Below are 22,867 nucleotides of genomic sequence, written 5' to 3'. Positions count from 1 at the left end.
CACAACATGGCACAGCGGATGGAAACAGAGACCGTAGAAAGGATCCCCTGGATCATGGCAGAGGGAGACCCCGCCGTCAGCTGCTCAGTAGGCCTACAGGGTGAGGGGCACTGGCAGGATGGGTGCAAGGAAAACTACTCTCCTGCATGGGCCTAAGAGCGGATGACCAAGGCTGTTGGAGCGCCTTAGTGCCGGAGGGATAGGCCTGTCGAAAGCTGAGCTGATGAAGATACAAGATGGTTATTAACTCAAGGAGAAACACGAGTTGTACAAGAATGAGAATGTAATCAGAATGGGTACAGTGGCCCTACGGTGAATGGTAGTGACGTTGACCTAATAAATCCTGATCTGCGGAAAAGTCACCATAGCTCTGTATTTGAGAGACAGAAAGTGGAGGTGGGGGAGCACAGGGCGTAGCATGCAGAAGAGCTGACGCCTCCTCCTCTGTATTGAAAAGCCAATAGATAGCCTCTGAAGCTGCAAATCAAGAAAGGGCATGGGAGTTCCCGTCGTGGCGCAGTGGTTAACGAATCCGACTAGGAACCATGAGGTTGCGGGTTCGGTCCTGCCCTTGCTCAGTGGGTTAACGACCCGGCCTTGCCGTGAGCTGTGGTGTAGGTTGCAGACGCGGCTCGGATCCCGCATTGCTGTGGCTCTGGCGTAGGCCGGTGGCTACAGTGGCTACAGCTCCGATTGGACCCCTAGGCTGGGAACCTCCATATGCCGCGAGAGCGGTCCAAAGAAATAGCAAAGACAAAAAGAAAAAAAGAAAGGGCAGTGATGATGAAACGGGCTGAGCAGTGATGGTGGTTGCCTCAAAGGAGCTGGAATGGAGTTGGGGTCGAGCAGCAGTGGACAGGGCACTGTCGTTTGCTGTCATGTGTCTTGAGGAACATCGTGACCTTTGAAGCCATGTACATGATTTACTTTGATAAAAATTAAATTAAAAAAAAAAATCCATCCTCTTGCTTTCTTGGCCTTTCTCTCTCCCTCTCCCCCCCTCTTCCCCCCTCTCCCTTTCCCCTCCCGCTCTTATGGAAATTGCCGAGCCACAGCTGCAGCAACAATAGATCTTTTAACCCACTGCCCTGGGCCAGGCATCAAACCCACACCGCTGTAGTGACCCGAGTCGATGCAGTCAGATTCTTAACCCGCTACACCGCAGCAGGAACCCCCTGTCTTTGTTTTTGTTTTTGTTTTTGTTTTTCTGGGTTGTACTTTTCTCTTTTTATTAATTAAACATTTTTATTAGGGTAGAGTTGATTCACAGTGCTGAGTCAGTTTCTCCTGTACAGCATAGTGACCCAGGCGTACGTATATATATTCTTTTTCTCACACTCTCTTGCATTATGGGCTCTCCCAAGGGACTGGATGTAGTTCCCTATGCTATATGGTAGGACCTCACTAAGGGCTTATCCATTCCAAAAGGAACCCGCTCTCTTTATTTTAATACATGCCATGCATTTGTGAGAAACAAAAAGAGATCAAGGTGCATCATTTGTCCACAGTTTTCTTTTTCTTCTACTGCGTTAATCCTGAGAAAGCAGGTCTGGTGGCTGCAGCGTCCTCACCGCGTTGGGGAAGCCAGGGGAAGAAGGGGAGACACCCAGCAGGTGCAGCTGGCTGCACACACCCCTGGCGGGATCTGCACCCACCAAGGCCTTGAATTATCGTCTGCCCTTGAGATGAGAAGAGGCATCTGTTTAGAGAAGCCTTTGCAAGGAGCGTAGTTTGGACTCTCTTGGTCCAGGAATTAGAGAAAGGGAAAGTGGGGAATACATGACTGGACGGAGGAAGGAGATACAGACAAAAGTACCACGTGTCCGTTGGCTAGGCCTGCCGTGGTAAAGGACGTGGGCTGGGTGGCTCCAGCAGCAGAGGTTATTTCCTTGAAGTTGTGGAGACCAGAAGTCCAAGACCAAGGTGTCAGCAGGGTTGGTTTCTCCCGAGACTTCTCTGCTGTGTGTGTGCATCTCTGGGCTGTTCCTCTTAGAGGGACTGAATTTCCTCCTAAAGACCCTGTCTTCAACGACAGGCATGTCGGAGTGGGGCTGGAACATCCAGATTTGGTGGGAGGACATAATTCAGTCCATAGCATCCTATAAGTCACTTCTAGGCCCAGTCCGAGGTCCTCACCATTTCTGTGGGGTCTGGTCCGAAGCACCTAAAAGAAAAAAAAAAAAGAAAAAGAAAAGAGATTCCTGAATGGTATAGGCCTCTAGTATTTATTTTTGGGTTTATGTTTGTTTGTGTTTTGTTTTAGGGCCCCTGTGGCATATGGAGGTTCCAGGCTTGGGGTCAAATCAGAGCCACATCTGCAACCTACACCACAGCTCACGGCCATGCCGGATCCTTAACCTACTGAGCGAGGAGGCCAAGGATCGAACCCGCAAACTCACGGACACTGTGTCGTGTTGTTAATCCACTGAGCCGCAACAGGAACTCCGGGCCTCTGGTATTTAAAATAGTTAAATGAGGTGGCAGGGTGCTGGTGAATTCTTTCCTAATTCAATTTCTTCATCAAGCCCTGGCCAGCCAAGTGTCCAGTAAATAAACATCGGATGAGGCAACTCCACCCCACGCCCTCCTCCCAGCCTCCCCCAGACCACTCCTCTGCCTCTGTCCCAAGGGAGCCATGTAGGGGACATTAAAATAATGGCTGCAGTTTCCCTCCGTCCTTGTTATGCTTTCCTGCTGCAGCAGCGTATCATCTCAGGGGAAGCACTCTGCCAGGGCCAGGGGGACAGGAGGTGAAAAGCAATGGGAAGTGCTGGATTACGTGGGCAGCCATGTCTTCGATAACAAGCTCCTTAAAGAAAAAGACCAGTTTTCCTGATACCTGCCCGTGCCTTCCTCCCCCTCCTCTTCCTTTCTGTGTCTCTCTTAAAGGAGTTGCAGAATCATGATTTAATTGCCGGTAGGACCTTGGGCTAAAACACATGCCTAGAGCATGACAGTTCATTTTCAGAAGATGAGCTTCTCAGAAACCAGAATTTGATTACTTATTATTGAGTTTCCAAACACCGAAACGTTATTAAATTGGTCTCGCCAAAGCTGGTGGAGGTTGTCCTGCCCTGTGTCTGTCCAAAGGCTGGTGACTTGCAAAATTTCAAGCAGAAAGGAGCAGTGTGTGAAGAGTTTCAATTCATGCTTCTGCTGCTTACAGCATCTTCTTTGGCCTCCACAGAGAGTGTAATCTTTGCTTTTCCTAAGGACTGAACTCAGGGGAGTTCCCGTCGTGGCGCAGTGGTTAACGAATCCGACTAGGAACCATGAGATTGCGGGTTCGGTCCCTGCCCTTGCTCAGTGGGTTAATGATCCGGCGTTGCCGTGAGCTGTGGTGTAGGTTGCAGACGCGGCTCGGATCCTGCGTTGCTGTGGCTCTGGCGTAGGCTGGTGGCTACAGCTCCGATTGGACCCCTAGCCTGGGAACCTCCATATGCTGCGGGAGCGGCCCAAGAAATAGCAAAAAGACAAAAAAAAAAAAAAAAGACTGAACTCAGTTTAAAATCATACCCGTTTTTAGTTTATCCACACACTTCTAAGGATTTCTCTCTTAATATTTGTGGTCGATCAGAGCCGCCTGTTTGCTGGATGCTTAGGTCTTGGTCATTGGGCTTAGCATCAGATTTGATTGTCACTGGTAGGAACGAAAAGGGGCTTTTTACAATTGTTTATAGAGCCTGAAAAATTAGAAGGATATCTCATAAAACTGATGAACTTTGTTTTTCTTATAAAAGAAGCATATAATAAGTCATAGATCAGATTTGCTTTTGTTTCCTTCTGTCATAAAACACGCACTGCATATAGACAATTATGGGTGTACTTTCTATAATAAAATAACAACGGTATCCAGTGTGTATGACACACTCAAGAGTCCTTTCTTACTGTATCTCATTTGAATTTTGAAATAGAGCCCATAGCATAGATCTGTTTATATTCATACTGTATTTCCAGGTAAAGAACTGAGGCTCGGGGATGTAATTTGCCCGGGTCCGAAGGCAGCACAGGGTTGGAACCCTGGTCCTTGCCCTAGCCCTCCAAGTCGCCTGGGTTAGTGCTCCTCCATCAGAATTGGGGTTCTCTCTTCCAGCCTTTGCACTCAGGTCCCCGTTCCTCATGGGCAGGGGGACAGTCACACAACTATCTGGAGACCATTTCTGCACCTGTCCTTGGGGCCAGGAAGGCCTCTCCCACCTCACTTGTCTCGGGGGCTGTTCAGGCTCAGCTGTGGTCCTTAAGGTGAACTGAGAAGAGATAAGGAAGATTCTCCATGGCTCCCAGTGGAGGAGTGGGACGTGAGCAATGTGATACCCAAGGAGGTGTGGCCTTCCTGTATCCTTTTGGTGGTGAATGAGAACAAAGCATGTGTGCGGTCGAGGAACCAAGTGGTTGATCTACAGTAGCATTCTTTGGAACGGTCTTAGATTTTGCCAGTCCTCCAAAATTAGTGACCAGAGCAAATTCCAAACATTCTTATGATCTATCTTCCTTGAATTTTTTTTTTTTTTTTTTCTTTTTACGGCTGCACCTACAGCATATGAAAGTTCCCGGGCTAGGATCTGGGCTACATCTGTGTCCTACGCCACAGCTTGTGGCGATACCAGATCCTTAACCCACTGAATGAGGCCAGGGTACAAACCCACATCCTCACGGACACTATGTTGGTTCTTTTTTTCTTTTTCTTTTTTTTTTTTTTTGTCTTTTCTAGGGCCTCACCCGCGGCATATGGAGGTTCCCAGGCTAGGGGTCTAATCGGAGCTGTAGCTGCTGGCCTACGCCACAGCCACAAGCAACTCGGGATCAGGTCTACAGCCTACACCACAGCTCATGGCAACCCCGGATCCTTAACCCACTGAGCAAAGCCAGGGATCGAACCCACAACCTCATGGTTCCTAGTCAGATTCGTTTCTGCTGTGCCACAACAGGAACTCCTCCTTGAAACTTTTTAAGTAAAAATTGATGTGGCTTTTAGGTTATTTCAATAGATAACTGTGACTGTACTTTTCACATGGGAGTAAATAATCCATGTCTTAACAGCTGATCTTTGAAGGGTGGCAGACCTGTTATTTTTGAAGAAAAAGTCTCGATGTTACTATATGTGTATGTGTATTATTTTTGGGGAAAAAAATAACAGTCATAAGGTATTATTTACTCACTGCTGACTGCCGTGACTAGTTTTTTAAGATGTAAGTTGGAAAGCTACCACCCAAGGTGTACGCTGTGTTTAACATTTTCTTGAATAAATGTTCAAGTTTAAAAGGAATCAAGAGTGAAATTATAAAGTAAATGAATTTGCTTTACAAATGTATGTAAATGTATTGAATACTGTAGCTGAAGTCTCACTAGTTTGATTGGCCTTGTGTTCCCATTGCTAAAGGAGCTCATAACATTTTTGTGTGTGTGTGCCCTTGAAGCACTCACTGGGGGAGTGACATTCAACGCCATGGTGTAAGGGAGGCAGTGGGGATCAGGGGTTACGGCTGGGACTTTGGGGTCACACTGTGTGCATTTGCACTCCAGCTCCACCAGCTCTTAGCTGCACAATTTGGGGGCACACGATTATGCTTTTTCAAGTCTTATTTTCCTAATCTGCAAAATGGGACAGGGAGGGGTAATGGAACGGTAATAATATTGACTTTGTGGGCTTGTAGGAATTAAAGGAGATACAGTGCATGGAACAGTGCTAAGCAGAGTCCCAGAGGTATTACAGTTGGAGTTGCCACGGCACCAAATTATTGCTTTGAAAATTGGTAAATAAAAGAAAGGAAACCAGTGGAAAACAATCAGAAGCCACTGAAGGCGACATTCCTCCTTGCACTGGATAGCACCGGGTGTGGCTCAGTGGCCCGGAGCTGCCCACGCGCAGCAGGAGGCCTGAGGATGAAGTCAACACCCAGAGGACAATAGAAGCCCTGGGGCTGCCACTCCTGGTCTTCCAGGCCAAGACAGAAAGGACAGAGTCTTAGCCAGCAAGCCTGCGTGGGGCGTTCCTGGCAACCACAATTCAAATCTGATGAAGGCTACCGTCCTTAAAATCAGAACAAATCACAGGAAAATACCTTAGTTGATGGGGAAAATGCATAGTGGTCTTGGAACGTAAAGCCATTGGTCCTTCTCATGTTTGAGTTCTTTAGCTTCTGCACCAAAGGTGCCAAACTTCTTCATTTCTTTATCTTCAGACCCTCCTGCTTCAGCTTTAATTTGCTTTTCTTCTGAAGAACCCTCCCTAATCTCTCATTTTCCAAAAGGCAGGGCCCATTGACTTCACATACACCATTGATCCTTGAGCAGTAGGGGTTGGAACCGGGCGGGTCTGCTTCTACAGAATTCTTTTTCAGTCTAAATATGCCAGTGCTGCACAAGCCAAGATCTGCATTGGTTAATCCGCGGATAGGGCGGGGCCGCGGATATGGAGCCAACTATAAATTATACATGGGTTTTCACCTGCGTGGAGCATCAGTGTCCCTGACCCCCAAGGAGTTCAAAGGTCCACCGGAGACAGTGTTGGCAACCACTCCCCCTGCTCCAGCTGCGTTCCTTTGTTTAGCAGTCACCCCAGTTACCTTTCAAGTTTTAATCTCCCTGAAAATCAGAACTGCACAGGTGGAATTATCCGATTTCTGTACATGACTATATACATATATACCATGAAACTTGTTTATAAGCATATGTCATATAATCACTGGCTTATGGAAGAGTAGGAAATTACCTGGAAGTTTGCACAAGAAGTTGTTTATAGGGTCACCTCTGGGAAGCAGTATCAGAGGAGCGAGATGTGGTGTTTCGCTTCTGCTATTTTTTTACTTCTCTGTTGAAAGTGCTTTCTTTTTAAAAGTATTTTTTTGTTAGTGAAAGTAATTTTTTTTTAACTAATGGAAAACTTAGTTTGGAACAGGCTTCTTACTGCTAAGAGTTACAGCTTCCTTGACAAAAGAGGGGGAAAATAACTGTACTTGCTCAGTCTCTTATTTAAGGCCATTGAAATAAATTGGAATAGTCCAAGCTCTGTAATACTGGTCCAGTATGTGAGCATAATATAAATCCATATTTATAATAATGGAACATGATTTCCATCTTAGAAAGTCACATGTTAAGAATTTATGTTCATTCTTTTTACATAAAAAGCAAAGAACGGAAAAGATTTTATTTATTTATTTATTTATTTATTTATTTATTTATTTATTTTTGTCTTTTTGCCTTTTCTAGGGCCGCACCCATGCGGCATGTGGAGGTTCCCAGGCTAGGGGTCAAATGGGAGCTGTAGCCACTGGCCTACACCAGAGCCACAGCAACGTGGGATCTGAGCTGTGTCTGCGACCTACACCCCATCTCACAGCAATGCCAGATCCTTAACCCACGGAGCAAGGCCAGGGATCAAACCCACAACCTCATGGTTCCTAGTCGGATTCGTTAACCACTGAGCCACAACAGGAACTCCAAGAACAGAAAATATTTTGAGCTAAAACGTAAAAAATGACTTGACCCAAATGGTCTACTTAATGGTTTGTCCCTCTAGAAGCAGGGACTAGGTCCTGGTCACCTTGGGTCCGCAGAATGAGTGTTGAGCAAAGGATTGTGGGTCAAATGAAGTATTGCTGTGTCCTTTTCCATGGTAACAGTCACCCACTGGCCACCAGGAAGGGTAAATGCCCTCTGACAGGACGCCCCAAGCTCCCAGAGCATTCCTGGCTATGAAATAGAGGTCACCTTTTGGAAGGCAGCTGTGGTCACCACTCTACCCCCAAGGCTGCACAGAGGTCACCTTCTGAAAGCCATCATGAGCTGTGCCAGGTGGATGTCACCCATCCCAGAAAGAAATCCATGGACATCCATCTCCACTAAGTCAAGCAAGTGGAATCCCAGTGGTAGCAGCACTGTTTTCATTATAATGATTTTTACTATCTCTCTTCTTTCCTTTTAGTCACTTGATGTTTATATTGGCCATTTTTCCTCATGCATTTTCTTAGGGTAGTCTGTCTAATTATCTGAATGACCGTCAGATATAACTGGTTCTGTCCCTCATGTCCAAAGAAGAGGAAGAAGAGAAGAAACAAAAAGTTTTCATTGTTTATTTCCTAATTCTCTAATCATCTCCCACTTTACTTCTCTGTTTAAAAAGATACTGGGAGGGGGTAGGATGAATTGGGAGGGAGTGGGGTGGACTGGGAGTTTGGAGCTAGTTTGGAGTTTGGAGCAAACTACTACATTTAGAATGGATAAGCAGTGAGGTCCTGCTGTATAGCTACAGCATAGAGAACTATATCCAATCTGTTGAGATAAAACGTGGTGGAAGATAATATAAGAAAAAGAATGTGGGAGTTCCCGTCGTGGCGAAGTGGTTAACGAATCCGACTGGGAACCATGGGGTTGCGGGTTCGGTCCCTGCCCTTGCTCAGTGGGTTAACGATCCGGCGTTGCCACGAGCTGTGGTGTAGGTTGCAGACGCAGCTTGGATCGCGCATTGCTGTGGCTCTGGCGTAGGCTGGCGGCTACAGCTCCGATTCGACCCCTAGCCTGGGAACCTCCATATGCCACAGAAACGGCCCAAAGAAATAGCGGGGAAAAAAAAAAAAGACAAAAAAAAAGAAAAAGAATGTATGTATGTGTATGACCGGGTCACTGCTTGTACAGCAGGAATTGGCACAACATTGTAAATCAACTACACTGTAGTAAAAAAAAATTTTTAAATATTTATTGCAGGCCTAATATTGCCAGGTACCCTATTTACAATTCAGAAAATTCTTTTGCTCAACAGTTTAAATTTTTGAGTTATTTCATTAAAAAGAATCTTTTTATTTAAATTACATCATCATGGGAGTTCCCATTGTGTCTTAGTGGTAATGAGCCCAGCTAGTAGCCAAGAGGATGCAGGTTCAGTCCCTGGCCTTAGCAGGTTTTTAAGGACCTGACTTGCCATGAGCTATGGTGTAGGTTGCAGACACGGCTCAGATCCTGCGTTTCTGTGGCTGTGATGTAGGCTCACAGCTGCAGCTCCAATTCAACCCCTAGCCTGGGAACTTCCACATGCCACAGGTTTGGTTCTAAAAAGCAAAAAAACAAAAACAAAAAACAAAAAAGCATCATCATACAGTTAGTCTTTTTTTTCTTTTTTTTGTCTTTCTGCCATTTCTTGGGCTGCTCCCATGGCATATGAAGGTTCCCAGGCTAGGGGTCGAATCGGAGCTGTAGCCACCGGCCTACACCAGAGCCACAGCAACACGGGATCCGAACCACGTCTGCGACCTACACCACAGCTCACTGCAATGCCGGATCCTTAACCCACTGAGCAAGGGCAGGGATCAAACCCACAACCTCATGGTTCCTAGTCGGATTCATTAACCACTGCACCACGACAGGAACTCCATACAGTTAGTCTTTGGTTCTTCTTAAATTTTTGAAATAAGATGATGTGTATTGAATGATACATCTGTGGAGGAAAGAAATGTGTAGAAGGGATTCCATTTAAGATCATGAACTGAAGGAACAAAACAGATGTGAGTTAAAAATGCTTACTTTCTCTCTGAATTAAAGTCAAACTGGGGGAGCTCCCATTGTGGCTCAACAGTAACAAACCTCACTAGTATCCATGAAGATTCGGGTTCAATCCCTGGCATCGCTCGGTGGGTTAAGGATCCGGCGTTGCCGTGAGCTGTGGTGTGGGCTGCAGACGCGGCTCGGATCTGGCATTGCTGTGGCTGTGGTGTAAGCCTGCAGCTGCAGCTCTGATCAGACCCCTAGCCCGGGAACTTACTTCCGTGTACCATGGGTGTGGTTGCATAAATGAATGAATAAATAAATAAATGTAGCTGGACTGGAGGTGGCTCTTTAATTTCTCATTATAGTTGATTTATAATGTTCTGTCAATTTCTGCTGTGCAACAACGTGACCCAGTCTCACATACATATATACATGCTTTTTCTCACATTATCCTCCATCATGTTCCAGCAGAAGTGGCTATGGTTCCACTGTGCTTATACAGCAGAATCTCGTTGCTTATCCACTCCAAATGCAATAGTTTGCACCTATTAATCCTCGACTCCCAGTCCCTCCCACTCCCTCCCACTCCCTCCCCTCCCCCTTGGCAGCCACAAGTCTGTTCTCCAAGTCCATGAGTTTGTTTTTCTGTAGATAGGTTCATTTGTGCCGTATATTAGATTCCAGATATAAGTGCTATCATATGGTATTTGTCTGTCTCTTTCTGACTTACTTCACTCAGTATGAGAGTCTCTAGTTCCATCCATGTTGCTGCAAATGGCATTAGTTTGTTCTTTTTCATGGCTGAGTAGTGGACGTGGTCCTTTGTCCCCAGGGCTGCAAGCCCCTCAGATCTGCAGACACCATAAGCTTCCCTATCTGTTGTGCCTCAGTAGCCTTCATTCTGGGAAGAATTGAGTCATTGGAAAAGAACACAGAAATCTTTTTTTTTTTTTTTCATCCTTTTGTCTTTTTGGGGCCACACCTGCAGCATACAGAGGTTCCCAGGCTAGGGGTCTAATCGGAGCCGTAGCCACCAGCCTATGCCAGAGCCTCAGCAACACCTGATCCAAGCCACGTCTTCAACCTACACCACACCTCACGGCAACGCCATATCCTTAACCCACTGAACAAGGCCAGGGATTGAATCCACAACCTCATGGTTCCTGGCCGGATACGTTTCCGCTGAGCCACAACAGGAATTCCACACAGAAGTCTTCTGATGGAACTCACTGTTCCCCCATTTCATAGGAATGAGTTGAAAATTGAGGAAAGACATTTCATCCTTCCCAGCATTTAATTTATTGGCTACTTTGAAAAGCTCCCAGTTTTGTGACAGCATCAGATTGACCCAGAGGCGCTTGCTCTCATCACTGCAGCCGGTGCTTAACTGCAGGAAGCACACGAATCACATGGCCTTTGTCGGTCTTGATCTTGCACCAGGTGAAAGTGAAATGTGAAAAGCTGAATTTTCATGTCTGTAAAAATAGCACGCAAACTAGCAGACTACTGTATTATCCACAGTAGGAGCTTCCATGGCAGCTTTGGTTGGTTGAGCCCAAGTGCATTGCCTCCGGGTTCTTCCTGGGTTTTCTCACCTCAAGGATCCAGATCTGTTGTGCCTCATACTGAATTCCGCCCTGGAGGAGATAGTGTCACAGCCCCCGAAACAGCAGCCGTAAAGTTGGGATAACATCCTACCCCAAATGCCTTTGACCTGGAGAATTAATTTAAGAAATGGGACATATCATCATTGTGGCTGAATATGATCACTCATTTCTTTCTCTTAAACCATAAAACACTGGTTCCCTTTTTTTGGCCACAACAGCAGCATGTTGAAGTTCTGAGGCCAGGGACTGAACCCTCAACACAGCCGCAAGATGTGCCAGATCCTTAACCCGCTGCGCCAATCCATCTGTCCACACAGATTATAAAATGCTCTTAAAATCTCATGTCAGAGATCTTAAAATGCCCGCGTCCGAATGCAGTCAGGTAGGAGAAGGGATGTAGGGCCACCGGTGTGAGTTTGTAGCCCAGAGAACTGGGGAAAATATGCACAGTTCCCACCCGTGTCCCTTGTGTTTAATGTCTCAGTGCTAAAGTATGAAGCGTGGGTTTCTTTCTGGGGTCTCCCCGGAGCAGGCCCTGTAGTAACCAGAGAAAAATGTCACCACCACCACCCGTCCCCCCCCCCCCCCCCGCTAGGAGCAGAAGGTTCAGAGGGTCAGTAGCCATCCACATACCTAAAGTTTGAGAGTCTGGGAACTCCCCACCTACGAGCAGGTCGGGTGCCAAAACCTCCTGTGTAGTTAACTGCTTGAAACCCAGAGCACACTTTCCTGAAGACATGAGATACATGGTGCCTGTTTCCAGACAGGCCTCCGATGCCTTTTTAGCCTGTAATGTACCCAGAGTGCACTCCCAGGCAATTAGTGAGATGGGAGCTGGCGGCCACATAACACGGCGTTTTCTGTGTCTGGCCGCGTGGCCCCTCCCCGCTCACCCCTCGCAGTGGCGGGTGGAGGAAATCCAGCAGGTGCACACATTTCCTCCTGACCTGCAGCTCAGGCCGGGAAGAAGAAGCACCATCCTCTCCCCTTCCTCCCCACGCCTTGCCCTCCCCTGCAGACCCCCTTGGCCGGTGCCAAAGGGAGGAGGGGGAGGCCTCCCAGGCCGTATTGACTAAGCCCAGGCATCTCAGAGGGTAACGTGCACACGAGTCTCCTGCAGATGTGCTGAAATTGAAGATTCTGATTCAGTGGGCCTGGGGTGACCCCAAGATTTTTTTTTTTTTTTTTAATTTTATGGCCACCACCCACGGCATATGGTAGTTTCCCCAGCCAGGGATGGAATCTGAGCCACAGCTTCGAGCTGTGCTGCAGCAACACCAAATCCATCAACCCGTCCCAATAGGCACGGGATCAAACCTGCACCTCATAAGCGACCCCAGCTGCTGCAGTCAGATTCTTAACCCACTGGACCACAGCAAGAACTCCAGTGGCCCTCAGGTTCTGGATTTCCAAGCTCGTGGGTGATGCTGGTGCTACTGGTCCACTGACCCCAATTTGAGTAGCAGCAGTCTGTCCGCATCTTAGAGAAGGTAGAAACGAGGGAAGAGGGTGGCAGACAGGGAAATCCCTGTCTCTACGGAAAGGACCTTGAGAGAGAACTGAGATCTGGTCCAGAGGCCTTATCTGAGTTCCTTTTTTTCTTTTCATGCCTGCAACATATGGACATTCCCAGGCTAGGGGTCACATTGGAGCTGCAGCTGCCGACCTACACCACAGCCGCAGCAACCCCAGATCCAAGCCACATCTGCAGCTTGTTGCAGCACCAGATCCATAACCCACTGAATGAAGCCAGGATCAAACCCTCATCCTCATGGATACTAGTCAGTTTCTTAACCCACTGAGCCACTGAGCCACATAAGGAAATCCTGGGTTCCTTTTTTGTTAGGAACTTTGGGCCAGCTGGGACAAGGCAAGACTGAAAATTGATAAGAGGCTCATTCAGGAGCCTCACACTCCAGGTTCTAGATTTTTCTTTTTTCTTTTCTTTCTTTTTTTCTTTTATTTATTTATTTATTTATTTATTTATTTATTTATTTATTTTTGGCCATGCCTTGCGCATGCAGATGAAACCAGAACCACAGCAGTGACACCAGGCCCTTAACCCACTGAGCCACCAGGGAGCTCCCTAGACCCATGTCTTAGTGTGCAAGCTTCACCAGAAAGAACCGGCTGGGCTTTCCCAGCTCACCCAGGGTTTCTGGCACAGGTGGACAAAGAATGCACTTGTCAAAACTGATCTTGGCGCAGTGCAACAAAACAGAAGCATGGACCTGTTTTTAATTCTGTCTCCACCACTGACTAGCCATGTGTCCTTGGGCACATGCCTTTGTGCCTAAACGTCTACTGTCATCAGCAATGAAGTGAGGCTAAAGCTAGTGCCTACCTACCTCTAAAGGCAGTGAGGAACCTAAGTCATCTTTGTGGCACTCACTGAGTGCCCAGCCAGTTAAATGAGTCATTGGAGATGACAAGCATGGAGTCACATTTCCCGTTTTGCTGTTTATTACCTGTGTGGCCTTGGGTGAATGATTTAACCTCTCTCAACCTGTTCCCCTCCTTGTAACAGGGAAACAATAAAACACCCATTTTGTAAGAGTTTGGGGGACAATGAAAAAAGCAAAGCAGTGACACAGCGCCTAGCATGTAGTACATGCTCAATAAACAATGGTTATTGCTGATAAAGGAGGCCTACATAATTGCTATCTGGAGAACAGGAGTTTTCAAACTGTGCTCCAAGAGTTAGAGACTTTCCCAGAAGGTGTGTTGGGGGATGAGCATTTCATCCACACCCACTGTCCCTTTCAGCCAGAAGGGGATCATCTTTGCTGGGCTTCAGCATTAAGATTTGACCTAGAAGAAGAGGTTCGAACATCACTGTTTGGGAGCTACGGTGTGCTGTGGGACCACGGGGGGATTTCATTGCCTTAAACAAAGATGGAAAGAGCAGATGGCGAATTTTAAGAGGTGCATGTATAGAAAAGCCAGTTCTCTGAGGCTGAATTGAATTAGAGAGTTAATTTATGGTATTAGAGGTACATGGTTCTGCAGGATCACGCTGTAGCCCTGGCTAACATATAACCTTTTGTTCTCTCTCCTAGATGAGCACCATGCCAGGACTGCCCACACGGCCCTGCTTTTATGACATAGATCTGGACACGGAAACAGAGCAAGTTCAAGGCCTGTTTTGAATGAGCAGGACGTCGCAGGACCCAGTTCAGGTAGACTCTTGTGCTGGTTTTTTGTTTTTTTTCTGTCTTTTTGCCTTTTCTAGGGCTGCTCCCATGGCATATGGAGATTCCCAGGCTAGGGGTCTAATCAGAGCTGTAGCCACCGGCCTACGCCACAGCCACAGCAACTCGGGATCTGAGCCACATCTGCAACCTACACCACAGCTCACGGCAGCACCGGATCCTTAACCCAGTGAGCAAGGCCGGGGATCGAACCCACAACCTCACGGTTCCTAGTCGGATTCGTTAACCACTGTACCACGACAGGAACTCCTTGGGGTTTTTGTTTGTTTGTTTGTTTTTTAACTCTTTCTTTCTTCCTTCCCCCCTTCCTTTCCTTCTTTCTTCCTGGTCCAAATTTTAGAACTTCCTTTTGTTTTTGTGGCATTTCCTACCAAAAGGGTCTGATAAATAATTTCCTGACTTGGTTGCTGTGAATTCCTCCCTAATCACAGCCATGACCTGGGTCAGTCCTGGATGTGACGATGCAGTTTGATGATCAGAACAGTGATAGCCTTGCCTGCACTTGATTTCAGTGCAAGTCAGCCACACCATCTCAGTATAGATTGTTTAAAGGCGTCTCTTGCCTTAACAAAGAGGCCCCGCAAACTTATTATTCTTTTTCCAGAATTAGAAGTAACATCTGCTGTCATTAACTCTACCAACTCTGCCTTCCTACCACATATCCCTTGGTGCAGAGTTAGAATCATGGGATAGAGGAGCCCCAGTGTGTTGTTTCCTAGGGTCGCCGTCACAGAGTGTCACAATCCCCCCGTGTGGCTTAACCACCAGACATTTATTCTCCCACCTTCTGGCCACAACAAGTCCAAAGTCAAGGTGTCATCTGGGCCATGCCATCTCTAACCTCCTCCGGAAGGGACCATTCCTCCTGGGCCCTTCCTTGCTTCTGGAGGTGGCCAGCCACCCTTGATGTCCCTCTGTCTCCCTGTGCAGCTCTGTCGTCAAGTGTCCTTCTCTTCCTACAGGGACACCAGTCATGTTGACTTAGGACCCATCTATTGATCTCATCTTAACTGGATTATTTCCACAAAGCCCCCATTTCCAGTTAACATCACTGTCATAGGCACTAGGGATCAGGACGTCAACATACCTCATGGGGACACAGTTTCACCCATAACACTGTGGCACAGCAGGTGAAGTGGGCTCTTATTACCGCTGGAAAGATCCGTAGAGATGAAACAGATCTTCTAGCTCAGAGGGTCCTGTGGGTCACAGGAGAGGGAGGGCAGCAGAAATCAGAGCCCTCGATGTCGTATGGTCCACACAGTGTAGGCAGCCCACAGCAGAGGGGCGGGGTGGGGGGCTTTGGTCTTGCTCACGTCTGCCCCTCAGTCCTGCAGCCGTACCTGCGGGCTGCTGTCGTAGCCTCCCATCGTGAAGAAAAAGAACCAGCCTTCCCATCCTCCTCCCTGGAAAATTCGCCATCAGAAGTTTTAGAGACTTGGGGCCGTTTCGCTCCATCCCGTCTATCAAACACGTTCTCACCATATTTTCAAGACGCATTCTTCTCCCCCCACCACCCAAACGCCCCCATTCCTCCTCAAACACCCGCATTCCTTCTCCCCACTGCCTCTTATTCCTGTTCATTAGCCAAGCACCTCTCCCTCTTGCCAACATATCCTGAGCCTTCCGGATGAGCCTGATTGACCTAAAGACCCTTCTTTTCCAGTTGTCTCTGAGTTACAGGCAGGCTTACAGGACTCTCACTTGTGTTTGTGTCACTCCCAGTAGTCAACATGGGGAGATTTCACTTGTAAGTCTTAGTTTACTAAAACCTAAAGACTTAGGCTCTGATGACAAAGATAAGAGACCACTCAGGTGAAATGACACTAATACACCGTGTGGAATTACTTGATTTGGGTTGTGTGTGTCGTGTTTGGTATTGTCTGTGTGTGTTTCTTGCTGTGGGGCGGGAGCTATGTTGTAACTGCAGTCGTGTTTCATATCTTTTATCATTTCTGAAAAAGAAAACTCCAGAAAATGAACTACAGGAGGCTGGTTTAACAGAGACGCTCATAAACTTGAGCTTTGAGAGCAGAGTTATTTTGGTCCTTTGATATGACTGCGTGTGTTATGTGCGTGTGAATGTCTTGGCTTTCCCAGCCAAGCCTTGGGAAAATACCACATCATTCCTCTTAAACTTTACATTGACCCCGTCCCAACCAGTCTCCCGGGTCACGTCAACCCATTATACTACATTTCAGCCACTTGTCGTTTTTCTCCAGAGCAAGAGTATGCAATTCTTTTCTTTTTTTTTTTTTTTTGGTCTTTTCCAGGGCCACTCCCGCAGCATATGGAGGTTCCCAGGCTAGGGGTCTAATCGGAGCTGTAGCCGCCAGCCTACACCACAGCCACAGCAACTCGGGATCTGAGCTGTGTCTGCGACCTACACCACAGCTCACAGCCACGCCGGATCCTTAACCCACAAAGCAAGGCCAGGGATCGAACCTGCAACCTCATGGTTCCTAGTCGGATTCGTTAACCACTGAGCCGCGGCGGGAATTCCGAGAGTCTGCAATTCTTTCATCTCTCTTGGGTAGTGTTTTTCATCTCTCTCTTGGATAGTATTTGGTCCATTTTCGTTTGCTCTCCTGGTAGGTCATATAAACCCAATTGTACCTCAATGATATTGCCGTTCAGACTCAGTTAATAGGCAGCACATCCTTAGCTTAACCAGCACCTGCACGTAAATCTTTGTGCTCATCTTCCCTGACAAGCATTCCTCTGGACTGGGAAGACTAATCAGGAGATTTCCCATTGTGGCTCAGCAGGTTAAGAACCCTCTGTGAGGATGCGGGATCAATCCCTGGCCTCACTCAGTGGGTTACGGATCTGGCATGGCCACACGCTGCGGCTCCCATTCAGTGTTGCTGTGGCTGTTTTGTGGGCTGGCAGCTACAGCTCCGACTCGACCCCTGGTCTGGAAACGTCCGTATGACACAGGTGCGGCCCTAAAAAGGAACGAAGAAGAAAATGTTAAAGCTTGGAGAGTAGCTTGGACAGATTTGGGTCCAGGGAGAAGAAAAGTCTGGTTGCTCACGTTGCGGTCAGACTCCAGATCCTCGTTGGGACTCAGCTGCACAGCATGAGCCTGCCCCTTGCAGAGCGCCTTGCAGAGCGCCTTGCAGGTGCACCCCACGTGGAAGAAGAGAACTGCCTTCCTCCCGTCACCCCCTCACCATCCCTGCTTACCTCATCCTCCGGGAAACGGCATGGGACTTCATATGAACGGAAGATGTCAAGAAATCGCCAGGATTTGAGCTCTTGCTCCTTCTTCCCAAGGCTTTCACTCTCGTTACAATAACGGCATGATTCATCCTTTTTGAATATTACTGGAGAGAATGAATTAAAATAAGCTGTTTGTCCCGGTGAAACTGATCCTGCCGCGTTACTCATCAGTCTTTTGGTGGAAGATGATTGGATCTGGGGGTTTGATTCCCCTCTACACAGCCTGTTCGGCTTCCCCTTTTGAAGCTTTCTCGTATCTCTCAGCCGTGGCAGGATTCACATGAGCTCACAGAAGCCTGGCGGATTTCCTGAAGAATGCAGATACTCCCTTACTTTGCTTCTATGTGCAAACTTATGTTTAGTACAGATGGACATTGACTGTGGCCCTGCTGTAAATGTTGGTTACTACCAAAGAATTTTCTTGAATTGCCCGCACAGAAAGAAGTCCCATAGCAGCTCATTTTTCCCCTAAACTGTCTTTAGAGCAGACATTTCAGTGATATTTAATCATCATAAACGAATCCTTAGCCTGACTGCAGCCATTCTTTGCTATCAGCAGGGACTTTTACCCCCGAGTTGTAAAGCACAGAGTTTCAGGGTTCCCTGGGGGAGCACCTGGGCTCTCTGATTTTAATCTTGAAACTCTGTCTCGTCAAGGAGCAGCTCAAAGATTGTTCATTGCCATTATGCTTCAAGAAAAAGGTCCTCCTAGAGTTCCTGCTCTGGCGCAGTGGGCTAATGACCCAGCTTGTCTTTGTGGAGGGGCTGGGTGATGCACGGGGTTTAGGATCCTGCATTGCTGCAGCTAAGGCGTAGGTCACAGCTCCTGCTCAGATGCAATCCCTGCCCTACGAACTTCCATGTGCCGCAAGTGAGGCCGAGAAAGGAAGGAAGGGATCCTCCCTTCCTCACCCCAGGCCATCCTTGGAGTAGCGAGATCCCCTCTTCCTGTGTCCAGGCAGGAGCCCAAATAGGCTAGAAGCCCAAGCTGCTCAACAGATTGTGATAATTAAATCTAAAGATGTCATCTTTAGCATCTCTAAAAGATGGTGGGAATTAAGTCTCCCCCATCTAACTAAGATGGAATGTTTTGAAGCTTAACTGCTGTGACATTCCTTTCTTTTGGGGGTTTTGGGTTTGTTTTTGGTTTTGGTTTGGCTGTGCCCATAGCATAGTTTTCAGGTCAGGGATCAAGCCCACATCACAGCAGTGATAATACCAGATTTTTAATCTGCATTAAATATCTTGGGCATCGGAAGAAGAAATGTCTGGTTGCTTGTGGGAATTTCATGAGCCTCAGGGAACGCCCATGAAATTCTTAATTCCCTTTTAATAGAAAGTCTCGGAATTCCCACTGTGGCGCAACAGCATCCTAGGCATCTCTGGAGTGGAGCCCTGGAAAGCAGGTTTGATCCCTGGCGCAATGGGTTAAGGATCCAGCATTGCCTTAGCTGCAGCATAGGTCACAACTGCAGCTCGGATCTGATCCCTGGCCCAGGAACTCCATATGCCACAGGTTTGAAGGAAGAAAGGAAGGGAGGGAAGGAAGGAAGGAAAGAAGGAAAGTTTTGGTGGGAAGGGGGTCTAATCATCTTACATGATTTAAAATAATAATGCAAGGAAATCAATATTTCAGCAAACTGGAAAAATATGATTTTTCTAATAACTCAACCTATAACTAATATATAAGAAATTATTTATCAATGAAAAAAGTCAGAAAGTATTCAATTATGGCATTACTTGTAATCTACTACTTCATTAGAAAAAATAAGAACCTGTAAGGCAGGGGAAAGTTAAACCAAATGCAGGGACCTACAGCACAGCTCATGGCAACGCCAGATCCTTAACCCACTGAGTGAGGCCAGGGATCAAACCCGCAACCTCATGGATAGTAGTTCATCACCACTGAGCCACGACGGGAACTCCTAAAACTCCTAGAACTGTGAATTTATTCTTTCATAGTTCTGAAGTCTAGAGGTCTGAAATTAGTATTTGTAGATTCAAACCAAGGTTCCAGCAGGTCCACATGCCCTCCCAAGGCCCTGGGGAAGAATCTCTCCCTTGCCTCCTCCAGATTGTGGTGGGGGCCAGCTGCCCTTGACTTTGGCCCCATCACTGCAGTGTCCGCCTCTGTGGTCAGTCACATTGCCTCCTCTGCTCCTGTGTGACTGGGCACTTGGCAAGTTCTTATTATTCACTTACCACATTTGAATATGTAAGTTGTCTTACAAAATGTTTTCCACTGAATCAACTTCTAAAATTCTTTTTCTCCCCATTGAATAAACAGTAAAGAACTGATTCATTTTTACGTACTCACCTTTGCTATTGCATTTTCCTTTCTTTTTAGGGCCGCACCTGTGGCATATGGAAGTTGCCAGGCCAGGGGTCGAATTGGAGCTGCAGCTGCCAGCCTACACCACAGCCACAGCAATGCGGGATCCCAGCTACATCCACAACCTCCGCATCAGCTTGCAGCTTAACCCATTAAGCAAGACTAGGGGTTGAACCCGCATCCTCATGGATACTAGTTGGGTTCTTAACCTGCTGAGCCATAACAGGAATGCCCCAATTTTTTTTTTTTTTTATTTTGTAATCAGACTCTGTCTTTATCAATCCTTTGAGTTTCCTAAAAATGTGGAACCACAAACTCAAAGCCCCCCTCCCCTTTGTTTTTGGCTGCACCCGAGGCATATGGAAGTCCCAGGACAGGGATTGAATCCAAGCCACAGCTGCAGCAACACTGGATCCTTAACCTGCTGCACCAGAGCGGGAACATCTAAACGCCTTTAAATAAAAAGCCATTGATATAGCAGACACGTGGCTGATCAGATGGTCTTCCACTGGGCAGGGAAGGCCTTGGTCCAGGGCATCACCTCAGGGCATCTCCAGTCCACCGAGCCCACCCCCTTCTCCACCTCCCCTCCCTCCCCAAGAGCCTCTGTGCCTCAGGGTCACCAGAGCCAGAGGCTGGCACGTCCCTGAGAGGGGGAGGGGCAAGGTCTGCAAACCTCCCTTCCTAACAGCAAAAATATTTTCTTTTTGATAATGTTTATTATGCTTGCGATACTTCTGTTTTCTGTTTACTTCCCTGCCTTGAATCAGACATCAGGGGAGTATTTGAAGTTCCTAGTCCCCTGCCTTCACCGCCGTCTTCTGTTCTGAAGCTAATCAAGCATCCTTTCTGGCTCCAGACCCTGCACTCATCCGTGGGAGGCCGGCTCGCTGTATTCCAGCCGAGTTTGAACTCTTGGCCCAGTAGATAAATTCCTCCGTGTATAAATTCAGATCAAAGGCCAAGTCCTTGCATTTGCGTTTCTCCTGGTGGACATTTTTTTTTTTTAAACTTAGGTGTTTTGTTGGCTTTGTTCTTTATAATAATATAGTTTGATCATCTTTTTCTGAAAGATTGCAGGATTCGACAGTGGCAGAGAGTCTTTGGGGGAGAAAACAACAAAGCTTGAACAATAATAAGAAATTCCAGATCCATTCACTTCCACTCTTGTCCCAAATGCATTTTTCAGACCTCTCTTTCTGTGCCTGCTGTAAAAGAGAAACTGAAATCCAAGCAGCAGGGTTCCTCCTCTAAAATCCTGGATATTCTCCCTCGACAGGACCTGTAGATTGAAAATTTGGAAGTCAGAATTTCAGCCACGATCCCCAAGGGGAATCCTTTAGGAAATTCAGAACTGCTGCCTGCAGCATCCATGCTGGCTGAGTCCAGAGTGGTGCAGGGTCTGTTCTCCACGGCCCTCAAGTAAAAGGGTCCCAGCCTTGCCTGGTGAATAGAATCACTTTTCTGCTCTGAGTTTCCTTTTGGTTTCCAGCTTTAGAGCTATAATATATGAAGAGTTTGACATCGCCAATAAAGCTCTTCTTAAACCACTGAACCTTTTTTTTTTTTTTCTCTGTTTTTCAGACTCCACCAACACAAACGCCTGCCTGCCTTTTTGCTGCAGTTGGAGAAGAAAATGAATTTGAAATATGCTGTTACGCAATGCTGGAGAAATGGCGAAATAGGCCAAGGATTTCTTCTTCGTTTGAGGCAAATTCTGTTGGCAGCAGAGTGTTCAGTAAAGGACCTCCACCAAGTCTGAAAGAAACTAATTTATTTTCTGTTTCTGCAGAGTTTACATTATTTCCCACCGCTTACACTTTAGAATGTTTATTTTATAGGAATTGAGAGATTGGAAGAGTGTGAACTGAGAGGTAACATGTCCCACTATGGAGTTTTCTATTTTGTCTTTGAACTGAAAATAAACATGTATGCAGCAAACCAACCAGCAAACTCAGAGTGCCAGATAAAACGCTCTGCTCTCTAGAGGTAGCTGTTCCTGGTGGGATTGTTACCTGACACCAATTTCCTGGAAAATTGTGAATGCGACCAGAGCTTTAGAAACATAACAAGGGGAAAATAACACACACACACACACACAGAGAAATATTTGGCCAATTGTGAAATCGTCTGACTGTTGAAGAGTTGTAATATCCTTTGGAACAAAATGCATCTTATACCCAGAACTATTTGTCGGTGCCAGTGGAGTTTGCATGGCTTACCTAAACACTAATGCATTTCTGCTAGTGTCTTCCACCCATGAATGCGTCACCATGGCCGTTAAGCTTTCATGAACCCATAGGGCAAGAAACAGGACTCTTAAAGGTCAGATGGTTGGCAAGTGTTGTGCCATTTGTCCAGCCCTTCCACTGTAGTGAAGAATGTTCTATGGTCTCTTCCCCCTCCTGGGAGTTCCTGACCCTCTCGTTTCCATTTTTTCCTGTAATAATATAAAATTACATAAAAGCTCAGACAAAACCAAGGATTCAGAAACAAACAAGCGGTGATTGTCCTCCGAGCAGTATAAGTAAAATAGCCACCATAAATATCCTCCGTGTCCCCCAGGCATGTCCTGCGAAAGCCGTCGCCATCACCCCCTGCACGTTCTGTTCTGTACCCCTTCCGTGACCCTGCTCATTAGATGCTCTGCTCCGAGTGAATCTTTAGGCACGACTTAATGTGTCCCCAAACACTGTAATAACCAAAAAGCCTCCCCATGACAGTCTGGTGGTCCCAAGAATAATTTCACTGAAGTGTCTGAGTCCCATCATCATCCTCTCCCCCCCATACACACACCCCCGTCTTTGCCCTTCGCTGGGGAGGTCACGGCTCCAAATATACATTGCGCTGTGTCTCCGACATGACAATGTATTTGAAGAGGACAGAGTTCACAGTCAGCGTGTTCTCTCTATAATGTGCTCAGTAAAGCAGCCTTTCTCGTGAATTGTTTTTGAGGGTTGTTTTTTGGGGGGGGGGGGGTTGGTTTTTGGTTTTTGGGTTTTTTTTTGCCA

At 46.9% G+C, this 22,867-nt stretch overlaps 1 protein-coding gene and 1 long non-coding RNA gene across 3 annotated transcripts in view; one reads left to right on the top strand and one right to left on the bottom strand.

Moving 5' to 3' along the window:
• The window catches only part of MTHFD1L (methylenetetrahydrofolate dehydrogenase (NADP+ dependent) 1 like), a 191,353-nt gene extending 169,552 nt beyond the window's left edge, over positions 1-21,801 (top strand). The window contains exons 27-28 of one of the 2 annotated variants that reach the window (XM_047769936.1): positions 14,147-14,266; positions 21,441-21,801. In XM_047769936.1, the coding sequence (XP_047625892.1) occupies positions 14,147-14,236 (90 nt within the window). In that variant the 3' untranslated portion in view covers positions 14,237-14,266; positions 21,441-21,801. Of the gene's footprint in view, positions 1-14,146; positions 14,267-21,440 lie in introns of those variants that run through there. The other variant, XR_007133496.1, reaches the window with a different exon arrangement.
• LOC125121554 (uncharacterized) lies at positions 10,640-18,653 on the bottom strand. The gene is made up of 3 exons (XR_007133497.1): positions 17,489-18,653; positions 15,387-15,705; positions 10,640-11,194 (listed from the first exon to the last, which is right to left on the bottom strand). It is a non-coding gene; the product is annotated as an uncharacterized LOC125121554 (long non-coding RNA).
• Positions 21,802-22,867: the final 1,066 nt, after the last annotated feature.

Source organism: Phacochoerus africanus, chromosome 2, assembly GCF_016906955.1.
Source record: "Phacochoerus africanus isolate WHEZ1 chromosome 2, ROS_Pafr_v1, whole genome shotgun sequence".
In the NCBI taxonomy this organism is placed as follows: Eukaryota; Metazoa; Chordata; class Mammalia; order Artiodactyla; family Suidae; genus Phacochoerus; species Phacochoerus africanus.
This window is presented reverse-complemented; position numbering and strand designations above follow the sequence as displayed.